This window comes from Emydura macquarii, unplaced genomic scaffold (genome assembly GCF_026122565.2).
Source record: "Emydura macquarii macquarii isolate MOO-44397 ecotype Brisbane River unplaced genomic scaffold, CSIRO-AGI_Emac_v2 contig_2432, whole genome shotgun sequence".
Lineage (NCBI taxonomy): Eukaryota > Metazoa > Chordata > Testudines > Chelidae > Emydura > Emydura macquarii.
The window spans coordinates 3,696,345-3,717,582 of record NW_027132569.1 but is presented as its reverse complement, the minus strand read 5'-3'; the positions used below and the strand labels follow the sequence as shown (position 1 = coordinate 3,717,582).

General features: G+C 42.8%; 1 protein-coding gene across 2 annotated transcripts in view; it reads left to right on the top strand.

Moving 5' to 3' along the window:
* The window catches only part of ELMO1 (engulfment and cell motility 1), a 434,299-nt gene that overhangs the window by 78,916 nt on the left and 334,145 nt on the right, over positions 1-21,238 (top strand). For both annotated transcript variants that reach the window (XM_067562514.1, XM_067562513.1), the window contains exons 4-5: positions 7,725-7,765; positions 9,279-9,351. In XM_067562514.1, coding sequence (XP_067418615.1) covers positions 7,725-7,765; positions 9,279-9,351 — 114 coding nt within the window. The remainder of the gene's footprint in view (positions 1-7,724; positions 7,766-9,278; positions 9,352-21,238) is intronic.

Genomic DNA, 21,238 nt, shown 5'->3' with positions numbered 1-21,238 from the left:
CCATTTGTGGGTGCTATATGTATCCAATCGTAGGGTATGTCTTCACTGCACAATTAACTCAGGCTCTTACCTGGGTTTTAACCTTCAATCCCCCTACAGTCCACACAGAAAAATCTCTGAGCCAGGTTTTGGAAGTGCTTTATGCCTAGCTGGGAGTGTGCGTTTGAGCCTGGGCTCTGCTTGAACTGTGGGTGGAACCTCCCCTCTTTGTAAAGAGGTGCCTGCTAAATCATTCAAGAGCTGATAGCCCATTTCAATGCCTTCTTTCACTTTCTCCTGAAGGACTGACAGGTTCTCCTGCAATTGACAAAATTGACTGGGAGAGAATCCTGGAGCTTCTCAGTACAAAGGACTATGGGATAGGCCTCTCTCTCTCTCCCACCCCCACCCCCACCCAGCCATAAGCAAGTGCAGAAACAGTGAGGACACAGTAACTCAAGTATGTGGGAATGCCCATACCTGGGCTAGGTGAACTCAGATGGTCAAACACAGGTAGCAATCACCCGGGGCAACTGTGCAGTGAAGACAAAGACTTAACTTAGACTCTCTGCTGAGCATGTGCCAAAAATGCTAGTTATGGTGGTGGATTTTGTTTAGTGCCTCTTATGGTTGTTGTTCTAGACCCCTGTCTAATTATACATAGGTCTCCAAACAGCCATTAGAGAGTAACTTGCAATCACTGCCATTTATTGGATTTGAACCAGCAATGTAGGCTATGAGTAGGTTAGAAAAAAAAAAAAAGTAACTTTTAAACATGTTAACCAAGGTGGTAAAATTATAGCGTACACAAGGCAGTTGTAGTTTTGATATGTGAGCTGGTTGATATAGACAGTTGGGCTGTGGGGGGATGAAAGTTGACCTTGACAAATTAAAACATCTTAAAACTACAGCTTGCCTTGTTTATACTAGGATTGTTACATGTGTTAGCTAACACATATCTATAAACACCAGCGAAGGCAAGGCCATAGAGGCCAAAAGCTAAAACGAACCAAACAGCGATACAAAATTTTGCTCCTGCTACAGAAAAGTCACATTTTGGGCAATGGCCTTTGAAGCAGAAGTTACATCCTCCCTCTTCCACCCCCACTCCTGCCCCCGTGTTTGGTTTTCAGAATTTGTAAGTACAATAAAAGTTATATTTGAATGCAATAAAACTGATTCTATAATGGAAAAAAGACAATGATTCCCTTCTTCTTGACCCAGGCAAATATTTACAGCTAGCTTGGCAAAATGTTACACTGGAATAGCTGGAGGAATAGATTGATTCTGGAGAGAGGGGAGGAGCTTTTTATCTCATTTGTCATGATAAAAATAATAAATGGGTACCTTCTACTTATTGTCTTTCACAAAGTACTGTATGTATATTAAATAATACCACCCTATAACTGTTGGTTCAAGCATAGAGATTCTTCGTACAGTAGTGCTCCAAAGGAATCTTGACATTAAGGAATTCTTGGGAGAGAACAGTGAAGTTAGTTGCTAGCCCATCTGTCATTTCAAAGAAAATGACTCCTTTGTTGGTCTAGATGAATGTCTTATGTGCAGTGTGCGTTGTAGTACTTGCATGACACTTTTGATGTGTTGTCTGCCAAAGTCTTTTCTGCAGCCATGAATTATGTAACTCTACTGGAGTGATTTCACAGAGGGAGTTGTGGCAGCCGTCACATGTTTTTAAAGAACCTATTGCTTACAGCTGTGAACATTTGCACTGGTGACAGTCTGTGTAGTATGCAATGGGGAAAGGAATTTTGTCCACAGACTTATTCATAGGGAATTCACCTCAGGGAAGAATGTAGTGATGGATAATTAGGATCTCAATAGTTTTTATTGTACATTTGTTAATTTGTAAATCCCCTTTTACTGGTATCTAATTACTATAGATGCTAGATAGTGGCTAAAAGGTGAGATAAAACTTGTATTCCAGAAGGGTCCCATTTATTGATTCTTTGCTGTGAACTAAATTCCTCTGAGTGATTTCAGTGCTATAGTAATGCTTCTTTCCCCCCATGGTGGAAACCTGAAGGGCAGTCTATATCACTTTCTTTTTTTTTAATTTTAGGGGTTTCGTGCCTTCCTTTTTAACTGCTACTTAAGGTTCTCGTTGCACTTTATTTTCTTTATAGTTTTGAGTTTCAAGTGTCAAATTATGTCATGCAACCAAGTGACCATGGCACAATATAGCTGAAAGCAGCTTATGAAAAAAATGAATGTATCTCATATGTAAAGTCTTGTGCCCTTCATTGATTATTTGAGAAGGTGGGAAGGGCAGGTGAAACCCTGACTGGGTAAAATTTTCAAAGGCAAAAGTTCCATTTTCAAAAGTGACCTTGATCTGGTCTACACGTGTTATCTGTACTGGTACAACTATTTCATTTATGGGGTGCTTTTTTTTTTTTTTAAACTGAAATAGCTATCTGATTGCAACTCCTAGTGTTAACATAGCTATACCGATTGATAGAAAGGCACCTTAGGCTGGTGTATCTTATTCCCTTTCCCAATAGGCATAAACTATGGATTTGTCTACATTAGGGAGACTATTCCAGCATAACTATGGTGCTGTAGCTATGTAGGCATAACTCTGTGGGATACACCCAGCCTTTGTCCACAAAAGGGGGTTTTCTGTTAGTGTGGAAACACCACCTCCCTGAATTGACGGTAGCTAGGCAGATGGAAGCGTTTTCCATTGACCTAGCTGTGTCTACACCAGGAGTTAAGTCAGCAGAGCTACGGCGCTCAAAGGTGTGGATTTTTCACACCCCTGACTGACATAGCTATGTTGACCAAAATTTTAAGGTGGACATATATATACAAATATATGCCCACGCTAGGAGGCTGTACTGCTTCAACTATACTGGTACAACTTTTATGTGTAGACAAACCTTTAGACATATAGGAGCCTACGGTCTGGTCCACACCAGAAAGTTAGGTTGACGTAAACCGCCTTGTGTTGACCTAGTTGTGCATGTGTCTACACTTAGTTTTGTTTCCCACCGATATAAACCCTCCATTACACCAGCATAGTAACACCAGCTCTCCAAGCAGTGTTGAGCCATGGTCAATATATTGAGGTCAACACAGGATGGATATAGACACTGTTACCTATGTTGACCCTAACAATCCTAGAGAAGCTGTCCTAAAATGCCCAACAGTGACCTCTCTGGTCACAACTGTGAACTCCACTGCCCACTGGTCAGGGAGACTGGAATCTTCCCCTCCGCAAATTTCCTTATTGTCTAGATTGGGGAGCACATTAACAGCTCTCCATTGTTGTGTGCAGCTGACCATGTTGGCTCCAAACATGCTCCAGCCTGGACATGAAATATTGGATCTCCTGGGTCTGTGAGAAGGAGAAGATGTAGTACAATCACAGCTATGGACCAGCCATAGAAATGTGGACATCTACGAGCAGATTGCACAGGGGACGCAGGAGAAGGGTTACAACAGGGATCAGCAACAGTGCCGCATGAAAGTGAAGGAATTGTGGCAGGCATATCAGAAGGCCAGTGAGGCGAACAGTTGATCCGGTGCCAAGCCACAGACCCTGCTGCTTTTACAAAGAGCTGCATGCCATACTTGGTGAAGAGCCCACCACCATCCTGCCGGCCTCTGTGGCTACCTCTGGGGAACCCAAGTCACAGGCCTCTGGAGTAAACAGTGAGAATGAAGAGGCAGATGGGGGATGTGCGACCAGGGAGTCCAGCTACACTTCAAGCCAGGACCTGTTTGAGACTCCACCACGGTCCAGTCAGTCCACATTTGAGCACGGGCGAGCCTGATGCAGGGGAAGCAAGCTCGGGGAAGGGTGCAAAATGTATTTCCCATTGCAAAGATGTCTGATAGTGCCCCCAATTTAAGAGGACACATCTAGTTACTTTTCATTAATTTACTCGTACTAGAAGAGGTAGCGGTACAACTAAGTGTGGTAGAGTTATCTGCTTTTCATTCTCATGCAGAGTTAGGGGGGTGTGTGTGGGGCGGGGGCATCAGAGCAGTTTGTTTATGTACCCAGGGATGTCTTTTGAATCCTCCTAAGACATCTCGATGCAGCTTTCATGGATGTGCTCTGCAATCCTCTCTCAAAGGTTTCTAGGGATGGCAGCCTTATTTCTTCTTCTGCGGCAGGACACTTTCCCATGCCAATCAGTAATAACTTCAGCTGGCAACGTGGCAGTAAATAGGCTAGTGGTGTATGGGCCCTGGCAGCTTTGGGATGTCAGCCAAAGCTGTGGGATGTCAGCGGCAGCTATGCTCTCTGTGCTTTTGTTACCCTCAGGAGTGAGATACCAGCTAAAGTCCCCATTGCTTGTGGAAAATCGTGCCATATTCAGTGCCATTGCCCTCTACTCATAGTTTGATGCAACCAAGCAATTCCTGCCTCATTTTCCCCACCCCTGGTGGGCCATACTGACCACGGCTAGTGCTGCGAGTGGTGCGGTGCACAAGCACTCCGAAGCAGACATGTCACTAAGCATGTTTTGTTTAAAACTAGGGGAGCAAGGGAGGGGATTTCTGAATCTCAACCTTCACTTTCCTTTGGGACTATACTGACAATGGTACCTCTGTGTGCTTTATATGTAGCTACTGCCATTGTGGCCTTGAAGGGTTCTCTCTCCACACCTGCAGAATGCCTGAGCCAGAAGAGGAGGAGAAAGAAGAGGGCTTGTGTTGACATTTTCAGCAAGATCCTGCAAGCCAGTGCTGCATCAGACTGTCAGCAGAGGGCCTGGACGGTGAATATTGAAAACTGTATGGAGAAAAGCCCTGGAGTCCCAGAAGGAGAAGGAGATGAACCAGGACATAATGGGCTTCTCCGACAGCAAATACAGATGTTGCAGACTCTTGTGAATCTCAGGTTCAACTGTCACAGGCTCGCCTCCCTTTGTATTTCATGCTGCAGCACAGCACCTCACAACACCCGCCTCAAAATTCGACATAGAATCAGGGACCGCATCCCTACCACTGCACACTGGTGGACAATAAAGGCGATCACGTCTTCACATACACTGACCTGTAAGGGCTACAGTTGATGTATGTGTTGTTAAAAATGGAATGAATGCTCTTTAAGCTCTGTTCCATAAATTTATTAAGGTTTTAATGCATTTGCTTTTACGTTGCACAGAATTTTTTTGAAGTATTTTTATTACCCAATAAAACTATTGTTTTGGAAAATAATTCATCTTTATTCATTGACAACATATGCTGCTGAATGACTGGTGGCAGTGAAAGTACCCACGACTTGTTACTGCACCGTGGAACATAACTCAGAGGATCAGTGACAAACAGTGTAATAATCATAAATGTACAGCAAGCACCACAGAATGAATAGGTGCATTGTCCGTGTTCTGTTCATAGATATACACCCGGCACCACGCAATTCCTGCCAGGCCCCCAACCTGCAGGCAGAGCACAATACACCACCATGCATTACTGTGGATCGCTGTTTAAGCGCTCTTTCAAAGCCTCCGGGAGCCAAATAGAGCTTTTCTGATAACTGTTGTGTCTGGCCGCTAAAACTCAGCAGAGAGCTCCTCCACCTCTGGCCCGTCAACCTGCCAGCAACATTTCCCCTTTTGCTTCACAGATATTATTGAGGATTCAACAGGCAACTAGAACCACTGGGATATAAACAATTGTGAATAAACAATGCCAGCACCTCTTCAATCTACCAAAAGCACATTCAGCTGTCATTCTGCACTTGTAAGCCAGTAGTTGAATCTTTCAACTAGGCTAGATCCTCCAGGATGACTATTGGCATTTCAAGCTTGCCAATGGGTAATCCATTGGTCAGGAAAGAAAGTTCCAGCTTGCAGCTTTCTGAACAGTCCGGCGTTCTTAGAGATGCGAGTATCATGCACCTTTTCCTGACCACCCAACACTGATACACCAATGCTTGCATAACCATAGACAAATAGCCCTTTCTGTTGATGTACTCTGTGGCAACATGGCTGGTGCCAAAATAGGGATATGCCTGCCATCTATTGCTCCTGCACAGTTCGGGAGTCCTATATCTGCAAATCCATCCACTCTGTCCGGCATGTTGTTGAGAGTCACAGTCTTGCGTAGCAGTAGATGATTAATGGTCCTGCATACTTGTGTGACAATGGCTCCCCCCCAGTGGATTTTCCAGCTCCATAATGATTTCTCACTGACCCGTTGCAATCTGGCAATACAGGTTTCCACAGTGTGATCACCACTCGTTTCTCCACTGTCAGTTCAGCTCTCATTGTGGTGTTCGTGCGCTGGAGGTCTATGGTCAGCTCAGCACTCAGATCCAGTAATGTGGCCTTGCGCAACCATGCTCGTCATCCCAGCCCTGTATAACGATGCAATCCCACCAGTCAGTGCTCATAACAATAGGGCAGGCTCCATGATTCTGTTAGAGATGGTGGAAAGTGACAAGTCCCACGCAGGTTTGTGAGATAAAGATGGCATTATGAGGATGGAGAAATTTGCATGCTGGGAACTGGACCTTGCAGTCCCACTCACCCCTGCATGACTCATTTCTCCCCACCATAAAATTTCCCAAAAGATAGTGTGCTGGATGATGGTGAATTGCACACTGGGATACCTGTCCGTGGTGCATTGCACTGTTCATTGACCCAAGTACTGGTGAGTATGTGTGGTGTTGATGCAGGGAGTGAAGCATCCATGCACACAAACAATATACTAACTGCGGCGGCTTTATGTTATTTGAAATAAGTTGTGTTGGGAAAAAAATTGATATTGTAGACACACCCTAAGAGTCATTGAAAATAAGTGGGACTTAGGTGCTAAGTCACTTGGGTGCTGTTGAAAATTTTACCCACTCTTTTCTTGAGAATCAGCACCTGATGCTGTATTATGTGCAGTCAGCCAGTAATGAGGAGCTGAGGAATGGTAGTTTTCTAGAAGTGAATTATGTCCCCTTTCTCCAAGTGATAAAGACTTATCTTCTTCCAGACAATGTTGTTTCTTCTAGGGACGCACACGTGCTATGTTTATAACAGCATTCATGGTCTTGCAACAACTCCAGACTAGACCATGTTCTTTCTATTTTGGGATTGAAGCAAGGAAACCTACTTTAGTCAGCCCATATGACATCATGTAAAATGGCTGTGTTGCATGTTTACGACAAAGCAGAGTTCACACAGCTGGAATCTTACTGTTTTTCCATGGATGTTTATTGGACGAAAGCACTCGGCATTAGGGAGGAAGCAGTATACATTCATGTTCTGGTTTCTGAATTTCCTAATCAAAACGTAGATTTGTCATCACATAATGGCTGATATCTGAAAGCAACAAGGCAACTTAAAAAAAAATCAAACTGTTTACTGCTTGCTTCATGCATCATTCCTGAAAAATGCTCATGCTGAAGTCTGAACTTTCTGCTTTTCCTGTGCCATGAAATACAATGTCCACAGAAGACCCTTTGATTTTCCCCAGCCCACACAAGCCTGGTTGATGCTATAAGAGTAAAGGTGGCAAAAAATGTCTCTTGACAGGTAATACTAAACAGTTATTACAAAATGGTGGTCAAACTAATGTGTGGCATTAATGTTTTTGTGGATTTGCTGTCCAGAAAACCAGAACAATTCTTAATGCTATCAAGGTAAATATTAAAAAGTAAGCAAAACTGAGTACTACTAACTTTCATTATTGAGCTGGACCAGTGAAATAATTAAAATGTATATCTAATTGCACCGATGTGATGTTCTAACAGTACATTTTCCTTCTTTTTTAATCAGAAAAAGCCATTGTCTGCAATAATAAAAGAAGTTTGCGATGGGTAAGTTCTGCTCAGCAGCTAAGTATCTGATACTATACTTCCTTTTTTAAAATAAATAACAGAAACTAGTTGAGTGAGGTAATGTCTTTTATTGAACCACCTTCTGTGGGTGAGAGAGACAAGCTTTGGGAAATGTTGTTTCCCAGATGTGAAGAAGAGCTCTGTGTAAGCTTGAAAGCCTGTTTCTCTCACCAACAGAAGTTGGTCCAGTAAAAGATCACCCCTTGTGTGTCTAATATCTTGGAGCTGTCACAGCTACAACAACACTGCATAAAATAAATAAAGCACACAGATTTTCTGCAGGATAAATCAAATATCCCCAGTGATGACTTTCCTAAGTTCTGAAGTTGATTTTCAAAAATTTTATATCTTCAGACTTAGAATTTGCAAAATCCACCGGCTGGCTAATATTCAACCACTCGAATAACTGTATATTGGGAAGATTTAAAAGTGCTTTAACTTGATCCTCTATTTTTACTGAGAGGTTAAATTTGTTCCTGTGCAGAAAACCAGCACAAAGCCTACACATTCCTTTTGTGTAGGACTTAAAGAAACTTCTAACTGTAGAGTGCAACTACTTTACTAAGCATCCCTCACAGTTCACAAGTCAAGAATCCTTATGCATAACCTATGAATAATATGGTGGTGGTTGTGCGAACACCTAATTCATGGCACAAGCAGCAATGAACTGAAATGTTAAACATAACGATCTTGTTCCCAACCAGTATAATAATTGCTTAACAATCAGAAGAAACTCTGTCATATTTTAATATTTAAACAGCATGTTTAATGTTTGCAAAAAAATGCTCTTTTAATGAATTTTTAGCCTGTGATACAACAGGGCAGAAACTAGTTTACAGTTCATTAAACTACAGTGAAAATATAGTAAAAGACACAGATTTTTTGTATTACTATTTTATTATTTGTTGAGGATGCTGTACAAGTCACCAAGACAAGGTTCCTGCCCAGAGGGTTTTCCAGCATAAGGATCTGATGTTTATAGGCATACATTCTGTTGTAATGAGTTCAGTGTGTCTTACTCGTTACAATGGAAACTGTACTTAGTAGTGTTGATAGGACAAGCCTAAAAATCTGATCAAATCTGTTTTGGGATTTGATTTTGTTTTTTGACAGTGACCATTTCGGATTTATTTATAATAATGTAATTTTATTTTCATAAAATGGTTTATATCGAATGTTGATATTAATGTGATGGATTTATTTTTGTGTTTTAAACCTTTGCATTTGAAGGAATATGTTATTGCAGTGTTTCTGTCTCACAATGAACAAGCTGGGGGCTTTGAGTTTCAATGAGTTAGAGGGGGAAGAAAGGGAACAATATCCTGGGGTTTTGTTCTTTTCTCTCTTCTCCGTGGAGGTATGATTGTTTTTCTCACATGTTGAAATCTATAGATAAGACAGTATGTGAGACACTTGATAATGTTAAACACCAATAATGAGGCTTCCTTTTTTCCCTTTCACATTCTGATTCATGTGTTTTTGTATTTTTAAGGTGGTCTCTTGCGAACCATGAATATTATGCACTGCAACATGCTGATAGTTCTAATTTCTATATCACAGAAAAGGTAGGTAAACCATTTGACATGACTTTTGCATATTCTATTTAAAATGCTATCTCACTAACAAGATTGTTTTGAATCTAATTTAGAGGAACACTTTAATTTTTTATTTTCATTTTAAAGTACTTTGACCAGCCAGGTTGTAATGAGTCAGTCAGCCTTGCATCATCCTGGCTTGCTGAACTCTGGGTGGAAACACTGTCCTAACATAATTCTACATACAGGAGTGTAACTGAAATATTGGAGTGCCTCTTTAGTGAAGATTCCCATTAGGCAAGGATGGTCAATGTATTGGACTGATTTCTTCTTAATTAAGTAATATCGCTTTCAGAAATAATTGCAGCAGATTCTGTGCAGATTTAGTGCTGCTTCACTCTGGATGGGTTCTTACCACTCATCGCTGGACTGGCGCCTCCTGCTGGCCGCCTGAGGATTAGCTCCAGGCCAGTGCCCACGTCTGCGGTCTGCGCACTGTCACTCTTACTCCCAGCTCCCCTGTAGCCCTTCTCGCAGCTGTCAGGACCTGCAGTGTCCTCTTCGCGACACTCAAATCCATGTTTCCCCCTTCCGGGGGAGGTTTGGCTCCTCAGTGGTCCAGCCATTTTCCCTAGTGGCTACTGCAGTATCTCATCCAGCCACTTCCTCAGTGGTGCCTGCAGCAACTTATTCTGCCACTTTTTTGTTGACAAGGGGGGAGAGGAGGTACAGGCCTGTTTGCTACTCTGGGTCCCGGCTCAGGGACCCTGTGGATCGCAGCCTCCTGCTGCTCCTCAAATTCCTCTCCCTGCTGCTGTCTCCCTGGGCCACCTCCTCCCAGCCCCAGTACCTTCTTCACTTATCCTCAGGGCCTGCTACTATCCACTTTCAGCAGCCAGCCCAGGAGCTCCTCTGGCTTCCCCGGTCCCTGCTGTCAGTAACTCTGTCTCACGTGCTGCAGGTCTCTCAGCATGCAGAAGACACAGCCTTCCTTCCTTGAGTTCCAGGCAGTGACTGCTCTGCTCTGCCCTGAGATCCTTTTATATGGGCCTGCTGGGCCCTGATTGGCTGTTCCTCCCAGCCTCTCTCCCACTGGCTGCTTCCTGTGCATCCTCCCTAGGCTGTTTTTAACCCCTTCAATGCCAGTGTGGGGCAGATGCCCCATCACATACTGCCATTAAAATCAGTGCAAAATAAATATTATAGTGCACCAAATTTAGATGTAAAATTCAGCCCTGTTATGCATCAGTGGCATTTTTACCATTGTGCCATCTAATCCCGGTTAGACTTAATCACCATATGTAGATGATTATACATTGTTACCCCTTTTTGACTTGAGTGGTTACCTAAAATTCAAGGTCCTGTGTGGTGGTTCCATTAGGAGATGAAATTGATGACAATCAATTCATGATAGCCAGATATAGCCTTGATGCAGTCCTGCTGGTTTATGTACAAAGTCCTGTCTTCTGGGACACAGGAGGATTCAAACAGGAGACAGTTTCTTTGCCCACAGTTCCTAGCCTTGTTGAGTTAGGAAGTTTTCTTATTTTTTTCTCAGGGTGATGCCACTAGTGCTTCCATGTCTGGTGCTTCCTAACTGTCTTCTCCCTCTCTCTCTCTCAAGTCCATTTGTTTGGGGGGTTGCAGGTCCCTTTTGTTTCACCTATTTGATTCCATAAAGGAGCTTAATGGCTTCTTATAACTGTCCTAAATGAAGGGCAGTGTTTAGAAAGCAGTTTCAGTGAGGTATAGCTCAACCCATAACAACATAAAATTGGTGGAGACAAAAAATATTTGCTGAAAAATGACACATTTTTTTCCAAGGCATTCACAGTTCAGTTGGAAACAATCATAAACTGACTCTGTGCTGTAGCACATGCGGTACACAACCTCACACACTGATCTTACATATTTGTTTTGTGACGTCAATTCAATTGAGTTAATACAATTAGTCTTATCTCTGAATTTTGTTGTCTTATATTGGTTTGTGGAAAACCTTTCCTTTATTTAAACACTGTTTATTGGGGTGGTGGGGGGGGGGGGGGGGGGGGGAAGGGAGAGCAGGGGAAATTGACAAGTGTTAGAGATGCTGTCGTATTTTGAGCCTTGCAGTATGCTATGTGACTATAGGGAAGATTCCAAGTTTCAAAGAGAGAACAGGGGCGCAAAATATAAACGTTAATTGGCTGCATAAGCTAGCTATCAGCATAGAAGTTGGGTAGAAACTAGCACTTATTGGTGACTTTTTAAATTAAAATTGGTTTGCTTATTTTCAGAATTACATTGGTAATTGGTTTTAAAATGTAAAATAAGTGTTCTGATGATGCTCACGGTCTTGATGTTTATGAAGCTCATTGAATCCTCAGAAATTCACTTCCTCAGTTTCTGATGTTTGTGCAGATGCACATTCACTGGAAAGCAGCATAGAGGAAATTAAAATATGTAAAATGTACAGTACTTGTTGAAGGCTGAAGAAAGCGTCAGTATACCACTTCCTTTTTTCTAAGTGGCTGAACTGATCTAGTAGAAATTAGCTGTAAGGACTGTGTAATACTTGCCATTTCCCTGCTACAGTGTACTTCTACTTCAGTTTTGCATATGTGATGTCGGTGTAAGTTGTTTTGGTGCCCAGATGCCATGGCAATGGGCAATTCACAAAAATATGCCATTATGTGATCATAGATAGTAAGTTATTAATTGGAACTGTAATAAAAATGGGAAACATACTCAATAAGCGGGATATACTCCTTTAAACGATTCAAAGATTTGCATTCTTGTCTAGTGTAACTCTACTGAGCTCACTGAAATGACAACAGTGAAATCTGGCCTAAAAATGCCTTTGATATGTTGCTTCAAAGGCATTACTCTTAACCTGTGCGGTAAGGCCCTGATCCAAAATTAATTGAAATCGGTGGGAAATCAACTGGGCTGCACATAGGAAAATAATGTTACTTAATTCCTGAGTGATGAGTATGTCTAGATATTGTCATAATCAATATTGAAGTGTTAAACTGATCATAATACAGAATGTATTTTTATTTGGTGAATATGATTTGACTGGATTTTATGTAGGGCAGGTTCAAATTTTTTTTTTCAAAACTCTTTTGATAGAGAATTGGGTTTTTGATCAATTTAAGTGTCTTCTTTCCACAGAAAATTTCAATTTTTCATTGAAAAACTGAGCACCTGACAACCAGAAATATTTCTGGAATATTTTGATTAAAATATGCTCAGATGATGCCTCATGGGAGTAATAGTTGGGTGCCTCATGTCCCCTCAATCATCTATAAGCCATGTTCCCGGATTAGACTACATCTCCCATGATGTACCTCCTTCTCCCTAGGAAGACTGTGGTGCATCATGGAAGATGTAGTCTAACCAGGCAACCTGGCATATAGAGAATGGGAACATGAGGCACCCAAACTACAACTTCCATGAAGCAGCAGAGTGGCATTTCCAAGTCAAAATATTTCTGGTTTTGGCTGAAATATTTAGGTTTTGGATTTTTTTCTGAAAAATAAAAATGTTCTGGATGGGTAGATAGAACCCATTTTCTGATCAGCTCTAGTTTTATGCCAGTTTTATTTATAAATAAAGAGTGGCTGACTGGGGTAAAGGATGACCAGACATCCTGATATTATCGGGATCATCCCAATATTAGGGACTTTGTCTTATATAGGCAAATATTACCACCCCACATCCCTTCTTCCTCCGCTGCATCCTCACACAAAAAAGAAAATGTCCCGATTTTTCACCCTTGCTATCTGGTCACCCTACTGGGATATAGACTACAAGACATTCATGTGGATAATTTTGAAATTTTATTTTCCACTGTGTACATGCTGACTGACTTACTGTGGTGTTAGTATTTGTTTAATTTAAAAACAACATTCTCTGTGTCTGTGAGCTGGCAATGGTGATGGCCAAACTGAAGGTGTTCACATAATCATAAAGGATTTTGTTTAGCGTCAGTAACTGTGGGTGCAGCGCTTATTGTCATGTGCATCTATGTATGAGACTATCCATACTAATAAGCAGTGCTTGCAAGACCAAGGCAAATTGTACAAGACATTGTGAAGTGTACAAAACAATTTGGTTTTGTCTCAGGTTGCATGGTCTTCTGCTAAGTTGGGAAGACACTTTTTTACTGTTGCCAGAGAACTGTTTAGTGTATTTCCAGTTAAGACTTAAGCTTCTTTTTCTCATGTTTAATAAACTCCCCTCCTTTCCACTCCCCAATCGAAAAAATTGAAGGGAATTTTGATGATAGTAAAGTGTTTAGAAAGACTGAATTTAGCAATCTCCAGGGGACTGCATGTAAAATTGTTTAAAAAAAAAAAAAAATATATATATATATATATATCTATGCAGACCATATATACAGGATTTTCATTTAACTATTTAAGTTGCATACCAGACAACCTTCTGTGCATGCCTCAGTTAATGTCAAGATCTCCCTCCTTTCTCTTGTTTCTTTTTAAAATTTAAATGGATAGACACTTCAAAGGCTTCCATGAAGGAAACTGTTGAATTAACTAATTTAGGAAATGGCTGATATTTTTCCTCCCCTCCTGAATTAAATAATGGGAATGCTTTGTCCATCACATTGAATTGTGATACACATTTACCAGAGAGGGAGATAAATAGTTCTTTGGTAAACAGATAGCAAATTGTGAAAAATCGGGATGGAGGTGGAGGGTAATAGTTGCTTATTTAAGACACAGCCCTGTTCCCATAAAATGGGGACATCTGGCCACCCTAATAAGAACTGTACATGAAGATAAGGTTTCTAAAAACAAGATTTGAGCAAATACTCTGACTGTTTGAAGAAAAAATCAGGGATACATTTTCAAAGGCCACTCAGCTGTAACCTCTACCCTTGCTGGGTTTGATGTTTCTGTCTTGGAGATTTTCTATAGGCTTTTTCTGATTGGTTCAAAAGAACATTTGATAGTTTTTAGTTGCTTTAACTTCATGTTTTGGGTGGGAAGAGACTGTCATTTAGAACATTTTGGGTTGTGCTGCAAGGAAAATTTTGATGAGTTTGTTTATTCCATACTGGAAAAATGTAGTGTGTCTGACACTGAGTCACATAAATAAGGGAGAGAAGAGCATTAAATGCCACCAGTCTTACTCAGATGTCAGATGTTGTTCACTGTTTACCACTGCCTGTTGGATGTGGGCTATAAAGAGTTGATTATATAGGCCACTTCTATATAGGCCATGTCTACGCTGCTGAGTGAAGTCGACTTACTTTAAGTCGACTTTCAGCAACCGATTTTTAGAAGTCGCAGCAGCGTGTACCCACTACGCTGTTTGTGCAGGTCTCCTGCATTTACACTGAGCACTCTTAATTCGAATTGCAAAGCAGTGCAATGTAGGTAGCTATCCCACAGTGCAACTAGCTGCGGTGGCTGTTGGGACGAGTGTCATCGTCCCATGATGCAATGCTGCTTCCCACTCCCTTCTTCCCCCCCCAAACAAGCAGGAAAAGTATTTTCGCGCCGTTTTGTTACTCCCCGCGCTCGCCATTGCTGCAGAGACATGGAGCCAGCTCAACTCTGCACTATAATTGTGAGCGTTACAAATACATCGTGGCTTATCCTCAAGTATTTTCGAAGGAAAGCAAGAAGCCGAAGCGCACACAACAGCGGTGCCACCGAGGCTGCCCTGCTACAAGCCATTGAGCAGAACAATTCCCGATTGCTGCAGGCTTTAACGAGTCATCTGCAGTCCATGGAGTGCCGGTTCTGGTGCAGGGAAACAAGCACAGATTGGTGGGAGCACATCGTTATGCAGCTGTGGGATGATGATCAGTGGCTGCAAAACTTCCGTATGCGAAAGGCAGCTTACCTAGAACCATGCTTGGAGCTGGCCCCGTCCCTGAAGTGCATGAATACTCACTTGAGACAAAGGCTGATGGTGGAGAAGAGATTCACCATCGCTCTGTGGAAGCTGGCAACCCCAGGCTTATTGCTCAGTTGGGAATCAATTCGGAGTCAGTAAATCTACAGTGGGCACCGCCGTGATTCAAGGGCCATCAATAGACTTCTTCTACAAAGAAATGTGCAGGACATAGTGACATTGGGAAATGTGCAGGACATAGTGGGAGGGGTTTGCCATGATGGGGTTCCCAAACTGCGGGGGGGACCATTGATGGGACACACATCCCTGTCTTAGCGCCTGCCCACCTAGCAACTGAGTGCATAAACCACAAGGGGTACTTTTCCATGGTCCTGCAGGGCTTGTGGATCACAGGGGTCGTTTCACCGACATCTATGTGGGGTGGTCGGGGAAGGTGCATGACGCATGCATATTTTGTAATTGGGGGCTGTTCTCTAATATGCAGGCGGGCACTTTTTCCCCAGACCAAAAAATTCAAATTTGGGGTGTAGAAATGCCAAAATGATCCTGGGGGATCATGCTTACCCCTTGCTCCCTTGGCTAATGAGGCTGTACACTGGGCACCTTGACAGCGACAAGGAGTGTTTTAATAAGAGGTTAAATAGTTGCAGAATGGTTGTAGAATGTGCCTTTGTGCGTTTAAAGGGTAGATAGAGGAGTCTCCTCAGTAGGCTGGACACGACTGAGAAGAACCTCCCTTCTGTGATATCTGCTTGCTGTGTTCTTCATAATGTGTGTGAAGCGAAGGGTGAGAGGTTCCCCCAGGGTTGGGCTGTGGAGGCAGAAAGACTGGCCGCCAATTATGAGCAGCCAGATGCCAGCACTACGCTGAGAGCGAACCGCGGAGCACTTTGCTTTAGTGAAGCTTTGAAAACCAGGTTCTGCAATGAGATGCAGGACTGATTTCTGTTCCTGTATGTTGTTTGCCTTTGGTGAACACCCCCTCTCCCAATCAATACCTGTGTCTGCCAAATCCCTCCAGAACAAGATATGATTTAATAAAGAAATGTGTTGAAATTATGCGTAACTTTATTTCTGAACATTCAAGTCATGGGGGAAGAGTGGAAGTGTCCATTCACTGTATCAAGGGGTAGGGTGGCCAGGGTGGAGGTGAGCACGTACTACAGCCTGGCCAGTCTCTGCAGAGACTGGCTGGGGGCGGGCATCAAAGCCCTCAGTTGAAGAGCATTATGGAGGGGCTGCAGCGTAACTTTCTTTTCCTCCGCTCCTCCTGAAGCTCCACAAGCCTCCACAGCATGTCTGCCTGGTCCCGCATGATTTGCAGCATCTCCTGTGTGGTACTGCGATCATGCGCCATCGTTTCTCTGCGAGTCTCCCTGTCCATGTCCATATTCTGGGAAAAGGCGAGCCGCCACGCTCTTTGCTCTGTCTCTCCGGCTGCTGAGGCGTTCGTGAGCTCGCAAAACGTGTCATCTCTTGGTTTTTTCCCCCTCTTTCTAATCTGTGATAGTTTTTCCACAGCATTTCTTGAGGGTGGGGCCAAGGCCGAGGGGTCTACAGAGTGAAAAAAAAATAGCAAGGTAGCCACTGTTAGCAGAGTGAAGAAAATGATACAACTGCAACAATGTAGACAATAATCCCCATGCAGTGCACAGGGCAAACACAGAGTCTCATTCCATTCCTGACATCCCGGAAGGGTCTGCTCGCTCTGCCCTTACGGAGAGGAACTGTGGAGAGCGGGGGGAGGAGTCTCTGCAGGTATTTTAAACCCTTAGAGAGAGGAACTGCGGACAGTTGGGGGCGGGGGGAAGTTTCTGCTGGTATTTTAAACCCTTTCAAAGAGGAACTGTGGAGAGCGTGGGGCTTGGGGGGAGGGGTGAAGTCTCTGCTTAAAACACAGATTTGCTGGAGGCAGTGGGGTACCAGCAGTGTTTCGCCATGATGTAGGCTCCCTTGATTGCAGCAAAGTATCCTACCGTGGAGGGAGGAACAAGGTCGCCCTCCCCTGAAAACTTTTGCAAAGGATAACAGATTACATACATGAAAGTTTCCGTGAGATATCAACTGATGATAAACCTAGCATTACTTATCACATAAATAAACTGTTCCCTGGGTAACCCCCCAGTACAGTAACCGAAATGCCTGAAATCCCCTTCGGGGGCCCCCCTCACCCCCATCCCCAATGTAAAAGGACAGAACTGCTAAGAAGGAAAAAACTCACCAGATGTGCCTTCCATGGGATCATTAGTGCTGTCCTGTGTGCTGCTGGACTGCTCTGCGGTCAGGAATATGTCCTGACTTTCAGGGAGAACAGACACCCCGCTCTCATGCACCCTGCTCTCCTCAGCCTCCTCCTCCTCCTTGTCCATGGAATCCTCATTATTGTCCATGGACTGTGACCTAGCGGAGGTATCGATGCTGTGGGGCAGCACCGTGGTGGGATTGCCACCGAGAATTGCATGCACCTCATCGTAGAAACAGCATGTTTTGGGTGAGGAGCCAGAACGGCTGTTAGCGTCCCTGGCTTTCTGATATGAGTAATGCAGCTCCTTGATCTTCACACGGCACTGCTGAGCGTCCCTCTTGTATCCCTTCTCCAGCATGCCCTATTATATCTTTCCATAAATGTCCAGATTCCTTTTGCTGGCTCTAAGCTGAGCCAGAACGGACTCCTCGCCCCACAGCCTGATGAGATCTAGGACCTCTGGTCGACTCCATGCTGGAGTGCGTTTGGGCTTTGCAGTAGCCATGCGGAGTACAGTAACAAAGCTCTCTCCACGCTGGCAGCACAGGAAATGAAAATTCAAATCTTCCCGGGGCTTGAGGGGAGGGGCATTTCCTGGTAGCGGCCACAGAGCAGCACAGCATGACTGTCCAGAGTGGTCAAAACTGGGCATTGTGGGATACCTCCTGGAATAAATTCAATTTAAATGAAGTTGTATCTATATTGACACTAAATTGAATTCACGAGTTCGATTTAGGTGCTACGCCACTTGTAGAGGTGGTCTTATTAAGTGGATTTTCGAGGAGACTTAATTCGAATTAACAGTGGTGCCAGTGTAGATGCAGGTGTACATGGGTTGACGTAAGTGACTTTACATCGACCTACGAAGCCAGTGTAGACCAGGCCCTAGTCTCCCTATCTTTTGCTTAGTAAGATGCTGAAGCTGCTTCCAAAACAAATGTAGGAAAAACACCAGAGGTCATGATAATCTCATGTTACCTTCAGTGAAGCTAGTACACTAATGAATAGCTGGATTAAAGCAGTGAACAATTTAACTTTGCCATGCTGGGTGATGCACAGACCTCTTATCAGAGGAGAAGACACTAAAGCACAAATTAATGTTTTGCACTGGTGACAGAGATTAACTGTACCTATATAGATATTCAAAAGCCTATATGCAAGTCATATTTTTGATGAGCTGGTCACTTGTTAACTTATGGCCTTTCAGTTAGATGCCAGTTTCAAACCTTATAATGTCTAATTGGTAGGAGAAGAAATCAGTTGAAACCAAATAGTAAGTAATAGGCCATTTTGATGTGAAAATGTTATGAACTGTTAACACATGGCTCATAGTTATATTTTCATTTTCATGTGGTGAAAATCTATGTCTTGGTTGTCCCGGGGGAACTTCTGGCTTCGTAACTGTTCTTTATTTCCTCATGTAACCTTACACACGCACACACACACACATACACACACCAAACAGCTTTCTGTTCACGTGGCTTTTGTAACTTATAACATACTGAAATAGAGTAATAGGAGAAATCAGTGTAAAAGAGTAGCAATAACCTTCTCAGCCAATGTAAGGACAAAGTTTTAGCAGGTCAGCCAGTATTCCTACCTTGAGATAGGTCAAATCAAGAAAGAGAAGCTTTGGATACAGATTGCCCTGTATCCAGAAGTGTTTGAGTCCCAGGTTTTGGTGTGGTCTGTAATCTCTGTGCCACAAAAAAGCATAATAGCTTCCTTTCCTTTCCTTTCCTTTACCTTCCCTCCCTTTACATTCCTTTACTCTTTTGTTTGTTGCTTTGTTTTCTGTTCTCTATTTTTTGGAGAAAAAATTCAATAAAATATACATTTAAAAAAGCATGTTATAGCAATTTTTATTATAATGTCAGCAATTATTGAAGACCGTAAGAAGAAAGCAAGTTACCTATACACTGTGCCAAAATTTAACCAGTTACCTACCCAATACTTTAGGGACCTTTTAATTGGTTTTATTAATTTATTTGCAATTCTTTTAAAAGATTTGTTGTAACTGAGAGGTACTTAAAACAGTTCAGACTTATTATTAATTTGTATTATAGTACTGCCTCCGAGCCCCAAGGTTTGCTTTTCTTTAAAACTTGGCAATGAAGTTGTACTGATTAATGTTATTTTTGGTATTTAATTCAGTTAATGTTAATAGATTATACATAGGTTAGGTCTTAACATAGGTGACAATTTCAAATTTAATTTTAAAATAGGTTTTATTTTTTCAAAACAAACCTGTATTTACTTTAAATTAAAAAGAATCTGATTTAAATTTTAAAAATCATTGATGTTTATCCATGCTGGTTTTTAAAAGTGCAGTTCTACATAGTGATACAAGGCTAGGTTGGAACTTTACTGACTGCCCTGCATACGGAACCCCAGGAACAGGATAGAGAACATTGTGGGTTAAAGCAGTGCATCTGTCATTGAGGAACATTGAGGCTCAGTCACAAATTTCTCCTGCTCCTTTATTCTGGGGCAGTTTACTCCTTGCAGTGTGCCTGGCCAAATACTCTGGTTGGCAAGTGGTGAAGAGGTGGGCAAGAATGAAGCTCTTGTCGCTTTCTGCCCCCTCGCCGTGCTCTGATTGGAAGAAGGCAATGTCAGTCAAGTAGCCACTTTGTCCTGTCTCCCTCGCCTCCCCCTGTGTCCAGAGTCACAATCCTGAGGAGAAGAGTGAGGAGGGGTTTAGAGGGATGCTGTATTCTTCTTTACTACCCACTTTTCTGAGCAAGAGCTGTGATGATCAAGCCCATAATGAGCAGTCATTTGTACTATGTAATTTCTGCATATGATGGTATCGAGGTATAGGGTCTGATTCTGCTTGAGTCCTTGTGGGCCAGACCCATGTTCAGTTGGTGTTTGGCAGTTGTGATGTTCCACAATAAAGTGTCAGACCCAAGTGGAGCACTTCAGGAGATCAAGGCTTGTCTACACACACTGTTGAACTGGTTTCATTTAAGTGGATCTTTTGAATTGATATAGGTTATGTCTTCTGTGCAGTTAGCCTGGGTTCTTACCCAGGTGTTGCTCCTAATCCTCCTCCAATTCACACACACAGACTTCTTAGCTGTGTTTGGTGGAGCTTTAAACTCAGGCTTATTGGCTGGCTGGGGGTGTGGGTTAGAGTCCGGGTTCCACTTTTGTTTAGACTGATAATTTGCCTGCTTTGAAGAAGAGATGCAGGCTGAATCACTCACATGCTGATAGTCCTCTAGTGCCTTCCCACAGTTCTCTCTCTGTGCTCAGGACAAACAAGTTCTTCCACAATTCACTGGGAAAGGATCATATGGTATGTCTACACTACAGCTGGGAGCATACCTCCCAGCCTGGGTAGACACATGTGCTAGCTCTGCTTGAACTATCATGCTAAAAATAGCAGTGTGGACGTTGCAACATAGGCGGCGGCAAGGGCTAGCCCACTGAGTATGGACCTACGGAGTCAGATGGGCTTGTACTCAGGTAGCTAGTCTATTCCACCTCCCATGCCCTAATGTCCACACTGCTACTGTATTGGGACCTGTGCTGTTCAACGTGTTTGTTAATGATTTGGAAAGGGAGTGAACAGTGAAAAGGCAAAGTTTGTAGATGGTACAATATTATTCAGGATAGTTAAGTCCAAAGACGACTGCAGAGATTTACAGGGGAATGTCACAAAACTGGGTGACTGAGCAACAAAATGGCAGATGAAATTCAACATTGATAAGGGCAAAGTAAAGCACGTTGGAAAAAAATAATCTCAGTTACTGATACATAATGATGGATTCTAAATTAACTGTTACCACACAAGAAACA